Below are 8,135 nucleotides of genomic sequence, written 5' to 3' on the forward strand. Positions count from 1 at the left end.
ATAATAATAATAATGATAATAATAACATATAGACAGAAAAAGGCCGGGAAAAGGTGTAGTTGAAGTAAGGACAGAAGAGGAGGGGTGAAAGGAGGAAGAAGAAGAAGAAGAAGAGGATGAGGGAGGGGAACTAAGGGAAAAAAGACAAACTGACAGACAAGACTGAAATTAAAATGCTGAGAGAGTAGAGACAACAATATAGAGAGGGGGGTATAGAGAGGGAAAGGCGGTGGAGAAAGATCGAGAAAGAGAGAGAGAAAGAGAGGGAGAGAGAGAGAGGGGGTGGGGAGCTTAAAGTCTGGAGAAGGCATGGAAGAAAGAGCGTTGAGAGTCCATTAGGTCTAGATGCATGTAGGGCAACAATTATCCAACTTTATCATGTCCAAAGCCCTAGTCTCACCATAAACGAATGTCTCATGTCTGGATCCCTTCATTTGCCACACCACCATGGACAACATCCCAAATACAGCACAATCCACCTCGCTCGGCTTATCACCCATCAGGAAAGCTTTGCCAACTGAGGAAAATGAAAACAGACCCTTTCACGTCCCTTTCAAGGCGTTTCCTGAATCAGTGAATACGGTCCACCTGCAGGAAAAATTTGCACAGTATACCATATGTTTTTATAACTGGTGTAATCTTGTACTGCTAGGCTCTGGTGGCACCTCTAGGCAGTCTGCTCTTCAACATGGACTTGTAACCTCCAGCACCGATATATATACTAATCTGGTAGTCTTATCTTTATTCTATATTGCTTTACAAATTAAAAATCCAGAAGCCAAGATAAAATCCCGCAAGCAGCGCACATCCACAAGTGAAAATGGAGCTTTTAAATGCTAAAAATAAAAATGTGACAAAATTCTTCTCAACCAGAATAAGTCTTATTGGTCAAAGCAGAAGCCACAGGATCTAATCCATATTTTCTTATTCTAAGGATTTGTTTTGAAGAAATATTTTCTCCACTGCAGATACATTGGTCTTCGTCAGATATAAACAGACGAGCTATTATTATTATTATTTTTTAAGAGTATTATTATTTTCCCAATTATCATAATCATCATAATTATTATTATTATTATTATTATTATTATTATTATTATTATTATTATTGTTATCATCATCATCATCATCATATTAATATTATCATAACTGTTGCTGTTACTGTTATTTTTATTTATCTATTTATCATTATTGTTAGTATTATTTTCAGTATTTTACACAACCAAGAATACGTCAATGAAACCATCACCTCTTTATGGAAGTTAATTAAAACCTTGCCAAACATTTTCAGATAATCGTTAATGGATGAAAAAATAAAAACAGCAACATAACCGAGTACAGCGTTCTGTAAAATGTTCAGGAAAAAAGCACCATAGGATACGGATGATTATCTGACTGAATTGTAAAATGTGAGGCAGCTTAGTGGAATCAGGCTCTCGTCAATTTTTGGGCATATTGAGTTATTGGTATCATATTAAAGCTTATTCACTTGTTTGCTTTCAATTAAAAAATTACCCATCCATCTTCAATAGAAGTTGAGATATTTTGGATTGAAGGATGTGGGGGGTCACCTGGTTTAAGAGGTAAAATTAGCGAGAAAATGAACGCCAAAGCTTGGTAAATTCCAAAGATGGAGTGTCCATGGAAACTGTAAATGTATATTTTTGTGCCTTTAATCAACGTTTTCCGTGAAATCCTCAAGGGAATGTGTTTGTAAATGGACATAAAAGGTGTTGAGCCAAAAGACAAAAATTTGATAGAAATTGCTAAGCAGGGAGGAAACTGCTGTTTTCTTCGATTTCGTTATTTTGACGAGAGCCTGATTCCACCACGCTGCCTCACAAATTATACTGCTCTGTGTGTGTGTGTCCTCTAATGTCTGAGCGTAAACCTAACCAAAACTGTGGCTTATCTCCTTGCGGACGCGCATTGTGGTTACTCAACAACTGTTTTCTTACGCGCTGTTTTATGACACTTGAAATCTTTAAAAGAATCATAACTTCATAGCGTCCTTACCTAAACAGATTTTAAAATTAAATTTTCTTGATCTGTAACTTGAAAAAAACTGGCAACAACATAATAATATACACTGTGAAGTAAGAAAATTTGTGTTTCTGGTTTGGGTATGAAGGTTCGAAATGTGCAACAACGTCACCTTTGTTCTGCTGCTGATCAGACATACAGGGTGAGTCAAAACTACGTTAACACTATCTCAAGGACAGAATACAAGATGGCATAAAAAATGCATCAAGTATTCCCAGCGAAATGTGTGTCAAGGCACAAGATAGCATTGTTGATCTCTTGTATTTGTGTATTGACCATGCTGCTAACCAGGTTGAGATTGTTCAGTACATTCTGAATAAATGATTTCCCCCATGCTATAATTACTTATTTTATCCTTCCTCTTGTACCTCTTTGGCGTGGAGGGGAGAAAGAGCTTTTTGTCTCTAGCAAGATAGATGGACTGGCTGGGTGGAATGTTGTATGGTTTCAGGCTATCCTTCACACCCTCGTTCCATAATAAAATATTGTTAACATAATTTTGCCTTACTCTGAGTATTGCGTGCGCTACGGCTATAAATGATAAAGAGTTCACTCACCTAACGTGTCGGACAAGGCCTGAAGGTCACGTTGGGCAATACTCCAGATCTCTTCATCACTGTGGCGTCCCATCCCGTGGCCCCACAGCTCAATACGCACGACAACTCCCACCAAGAGCTTGAACATGAAGATTGCAAACGAAGAGAAGACACCCTTCAGGAGGATATCTAGGCTTTGTGGTCGTTTGATGAATGACTCGTAGCACATGGTCCTGTTAAGTAGACATAGAATGTGTGCCTCCTTACAAATTCTTCTAAAGTATTAATTTGTTCCTAGATCTTCTTTAACAACCGAGTGAGAATGACAGTTTACATATTATGAAACGTTCACGTTTGATAAAGGATTCTATGTGTTGAACATATTTGGTCTACCGATATCTATGGCGTAGCCGTTAGGTGCTTCACCGTCGCACGCAGGAGACCGGAGTTCGATTCCCGTGTGGTAATAATTTTTATCGAGTATCTCGGTCGAGGCCCGCGTTCTAAACTATCTTAATCTCGCGCCGATAGGGAAAGTTTTAAAAAGAATGCACAGTCGGGCACAGACAAAAAGGAACACAGAAAGCTCGAAATGACGAATAGCTCGTACAATGTGCCATTCCCCGACTGACATCTCTTTAACTCATCATTATTGGTTGACCCGAATTATGGATGTGTCGAACAGATTTGTAAATCACCGACGTGTTTGTTGAAAGAGGTATTAAACTAATTCGTAAATTCTGCAAGAGAAAACTAGAGCTGACCAGTAGAGATTTTCCTCAGTCAGTTCCCGCATGGCCCTCGCCACGGCACACTGCTCCTTACTGAGACCTTTGTCCAGGTCAAGGTCAAAATAAGTCTTGAGATGCTCCACACAGAACTGCGAGTCTGCGATTGGTTGGCCGTTGAAGGTCATCCAAGGTGTTTTTCCTTTGCTGGACATACGGTGGGAGTGGTCATTCTGGGGGAGATAGTTTATGCCGGAGAGAAGTCTATAATTATTTCCTAACGTGGATTGTATCATTTTTGTAGCTTATTATTTGTCTGTTGTTTGGGATGATAATAATCCTCTTCGTTTGTATGTCAGTAATAGGATGGATGCTCTCGAGGCCTAGAGGTATTCGTTTCTCATTCATAGGTCCCGGGTTCGATCCGGGTAGCGACAGAAAAATGTTCTACTCTAAAATTGTCCCCTTTCACTCCATTTCCTGCTCTCTAGCAATGTTCTGTCGTCTGCTTTCGTCTCCTCTTTTTACCCCCACCCCGTCACCTCCTTTGCTCCCTCCTCTGGGCTCCTGACTCTTTCTGCTGCCATTCTACTGCCACTCCTTTGCTCCTTCTTACTGCTGTCTATCAGCCACACCCCTGATCTTCTGGTTAGAAAGATCTACACCTAGCCTTCTCGGACAAGGGCAAAAAATCTCGGAGGTCCCATGTGCAAGTTGTGCATGTTTAAGTTCCCTTTACTTTTTTCTTTTCCATCCTCTGTTGCCGTTAAGCGTCGAGGCGAAAAGTTAAGTTCCCTTAGTAGTCTAAAATCGATAGGAGTAAGCTTCGGCGCCATCCGGCCAAAATTCAAAATTTCCAACCAACTGAAAATGTTTAAATTGTCCCGCACGCTCATATGACCTTATGCAGTTGCGTGCGCTGTAAAACACTTACCAAAAAATGTAATAGGACAAGCTTTACCCCGTTAAGTACCCTTATAAAATACCTCTCAATTTCTGCAGGGTATGCAGGATGGCAGCGACCTTTCAGGCCAAATAATCCTGAGCTGATGCTATTTTCGTAAAATACAATTCGAATTTCATATGGCAAGCTTGTGAGGGGTTACTTTAGGCATGTCGAATGTGAGACAATAGACAGATAGACAGACAAACATATAGATAGATAGATAGACAGACAGACAGATAGATAGATAGATAGATAGATAGATAGATAGATAGATAGATAGATAGATAGATAGATAGATAGATAGAGACTGAGAGAGGGATCGAGAGAGAGAGAGAGAGAGATCGAGAGAGAGAGGGAGAGAGAGGGGGGGGGGGAGAGAGAGAGAAAGAGAGAGTGGTTTCTTAGAAGACTGCTAAGAGTATCGTGGAAAGAAAAGAAATCAAATGAGGTAGTGCTTGATGAAGCCCACGTGGAACGCTCAATGTTAAAAACAATCAGGAAACGACAAATGCAGTTTTTGGGACACCTGAATAGACATAAGGGTCTTGAACATCTAGCTCTCACTGGCAAAATTGAGGGCAAGCGAGGCAGGGGTAGGCCCAGAACAACATACTTAGGGAATCTAAACAAATGGGTTACGTGGAAAGATCAGGGAAACGTAGCTTTTTTGAGAGCATCCGAGCAAAGGAATGAAAAGAAAACCATGATCGCCGATGTCTGTCGCAGATCTGGCACCGGATGATGATGTATGATCTGCAGCAAGCAATACGCAGTTTGACACCACTCCCCCCCTTCCCCCCCCAAAAAAAAAGCAGTGCATGCGTGCGAGTACGTCTCCGAATAGTTTCTGGGTGTTCGCAGGAGACGTCTCCGAATATCTTCAGCCGCTTTATACAAGTACATTTTCATTTCATAGGAGAACATCTGGAAAATCAAGTTCCTGACCGGACTCATGATGCAAACCAGACAAGGGGAACAAGGTTTACAACAACCTTTCTCGTAACAAATGACTCGCTAATTTGTTGAGCCTTCATAGCGGAAAAAATCCATAATAAGACATTCGTTTGCGCCGGATGTTAGACTATAACTTGTCCCACGAACGAGGTAATTAATTGGTATCGGGCGGGACGCTCCTGTAGTACAAGATGACAATAGATACCAACGTATCAACGTTGATTTCTTCCGGCTGGTGCATTTTCATGATGTTAGTAATTAAGAAGGGCAAAATCAAAATACGCGTGTCCTACAGTAGCTGTGTTTTTTAAGTGAGAGAGTGAGAGAGTGAGTGAGAGAGAGAGAGAGAGAGAGAGAGAGAGAGAGAGAGAGGAGACAGTAACAGAGACCAGACCGATCGACCAACCGACTGAGACAGACAGACAGACGGACAGACAGTTTGAGTATGTTTTGGAATCGATGTCTGAACCAGTGTCGCAAGGACTGCTTCATAACCAGTGCTCATCAAAGTGAAAGTGATTGTCTATAAACCATAATATTATTTAGGGGAACGTTGTTTTTGTAAACCAATAATTAAGAAATAAGAGCCAACTAATAGCAATTTAAACAATTGGTCGTCTCCCTACCATGTACTGTATCTTTGCCATCCTCAAAAAGGTCTCCAGTTTCAGAGGGAAAGGCGAGAGGCTTGGAGCCCATGGTCCTCTCCCGATCTGAAACAAGCAAACTGTGTCTGCAGGAACAAGGACGTCTTGTTTCCTTTTTCTGAAATTGTAAGGCAAAACATCAGTTTTCACTCCATTAGGTATAAAACTTATACATTGTTGTTTTCAAAAACTATTAAACGTGAATAGTTTTTAATTACTTTACACGCAAGATTCTTTACAAGCGTACGTCTGGGTTTTTTTCAGTTTGATACGTCCAGACTAAATCTGAAACCGTAAACTTTTCCGGACGTTTACATGACCATTACTGAAATTTATAGGGGAGGCAGCGTGGTGGAATCAGGCTCTCGTCAATTTTTGGGTTATGTAGAGTCATTGGTATCATCTTAAATCAGTGAGAAAATTGCCGCCAAAGATTATTTATTTACTTAGCTTAAGAGTCTGTGTTAACAGAAAATTTACATTTTTGTGTGCCTTTAATCAACGTTTTTCAGAAAAAATCACACAGAAAAGAGTTGTTTAACGGACATGAAAGGTGGTGAGCCAAAAAACAAAAATTCGGTTAAAAAATCACAAACATTCGAAAAAATACAAGTTTCTTCACTTTGATTGTTTTGACGAGAGCCTGATTCCACCACGCTGCCTCACAAAACAGAAGTAGAGCACCTACATTACCACAGAGGCGACTAGATAGCTGACAAAAAAATAATTACAATAATCGTACAATAAACGGAGGACCAAGACCAAAGGTCATATTTTTAATAGGAATGGCCCTTTCGGAAGAAAAGGCCTTCAATGTACACTGGAAGCGGGAGTACAGAAGGTGGAGACCGTTCCGCAAACGTGAACATTCGTGAGGTATGGTTAAAAGATCCCCGTAATACTGAGACAAGAGTAAGGTCACCATCGCAATAATATGTTGACAATTCTCATGCTTTATTGGGGGGGGGGAGACGGCCTCGTTTCACAATACGAACCGAACACTTTGATCCAAGAGAGTCATCAGAATATATCATCACACTGTTTCATACATCATCGTATCTTAATGGATCTTTTAAATGGAGAACAATCTGTATAGCAAGGTCAAGAAAATAATTATTACAATTATAGTAGCATCAAGTCAAATAAATTGTACCAAGCTGAAGAGTCGTTCGTCTATTAAGTCGGATCAATCTTATCAAACTGAGCCAACAATTTCTGTTGATTACATTGTAATACATACAATAATAATTTATAGTGGCTGTGGGCTAGAAGCTCCTCAAATAAGTAGGCCTATATTTCTTTTCGGCAATTCAACATTTAATTTGAACTTTCGCTAAGAGCATGACGTTAATTTTCCACCATACACCATCACAGCTCTGAGTTCAGAGCACAAGTTCGGACACGTCCATATATCGTAAATTTCTATGTACACCAGGTGTTGTTGTTTGTTTGTTTTTGCGCGCTGTATCTTTTCTTTCGCACTTTGCCCATTTGATTTTTCGAGAATAATTTGTTGAATTAATTCACGATTTGAGTCGCCCAGCACTATGCGTTCCATAGATGTAGCGCCATCTTTCATAATTTTGCGAGCTACTTAAAGTCAGGGATTTCTTTTAAAATCTCAAAAATCGCGATTTCAAGTCGACCCCCCCCCCCCCTTCCATGGTATACAGTATTCTTCAGACGTAAACTAAAAGTTTTTAGTAAAGAAAAATTCTTCTTCCACTAAGTCAAAAAGCTAAGGGCTCTGCAAGGAAGATTATTATTATACGTATTCAAGTCATGCAAATGTATGAAAACTGCTTATTCTATAATCTATGTACGCAACTTTTGGGGAGATATTAAACAATGAATGCGTCTTCCTAGAAATCACCTTGAAATTCCTGCAATTTTTTAAAAAACTTTCTTACCTTGAAATACTGCAGGCAATTCTTTGTTTGTATCTTGGTGAAAAGATTATGTCGTCCTGGTGTTTTCTTTTCATTCTTTTTGTTGTTGTTGTTGTTGTTGTTCCTTTCTTAAATAAGTCAATACATCATCGCTTTTTGTTTGGTCCCAGGAACCAGCTTCGCTACGTAATGCAGATATAAAATCAATACCCCATATCCTTCATTCATGAACAGCCTATTAACTATTCATTGAAATCCGGCTCATCACCCTCGAGAGGGATAGGTTAATGAGGTCACCAAGAGGATGCAAGGTGGAGGGAGACAGGGAGAAGAAGGGAGACAGAGAGAGAGAGAGAGAGAGAGAGAGAGAGAGAGAGAGAGAGAGAGAGAGA

At 40.0% G+C, this 8,135-nt stretch overlaps 1 protein-coding gene across 1 annotated transcript; it reads right to left on the reverse strand.

Moving 5' to 3' along the window:
- Positions 1-400: 400 nt before the first annotated feature.
- Positions 401-8,087, reverse strand: LOC101848829 (failed axon connections homolog; the record flags this gene model as incomplete). The annotated part of the gene is given in 5 exon segments (XM_013084573.2): positions 401-517; positions 2,601-2,812; positions 3,344-3,540; positions 5,834-5,972; positions 7,765-8,087. Coding segments are annotated over 5 exon segments (739 nt in total), but the record flags the coding sequence as incomplete, so codon positions are not given.
- Between the last annotated feature and the right edge of the window lie 48 nt (positions 8,088-8,135).

Source organism: Aplysia californica, unplaced genomic scaffold, assembly GCF_000002075.1.
Source record: "Aplysia californica isolate F4 #8 unplaced genomic scaffold, AplCal3.0 scaffold00302, whole genome shotgun sequence".
Taxonomy (NCBI): domain Eukaryota; kingdom Metazoa; phylum Mollusca; class Gastropoda; order Aplysiida; family Aplysiidae; genus Aplysia; species Aplysia californica.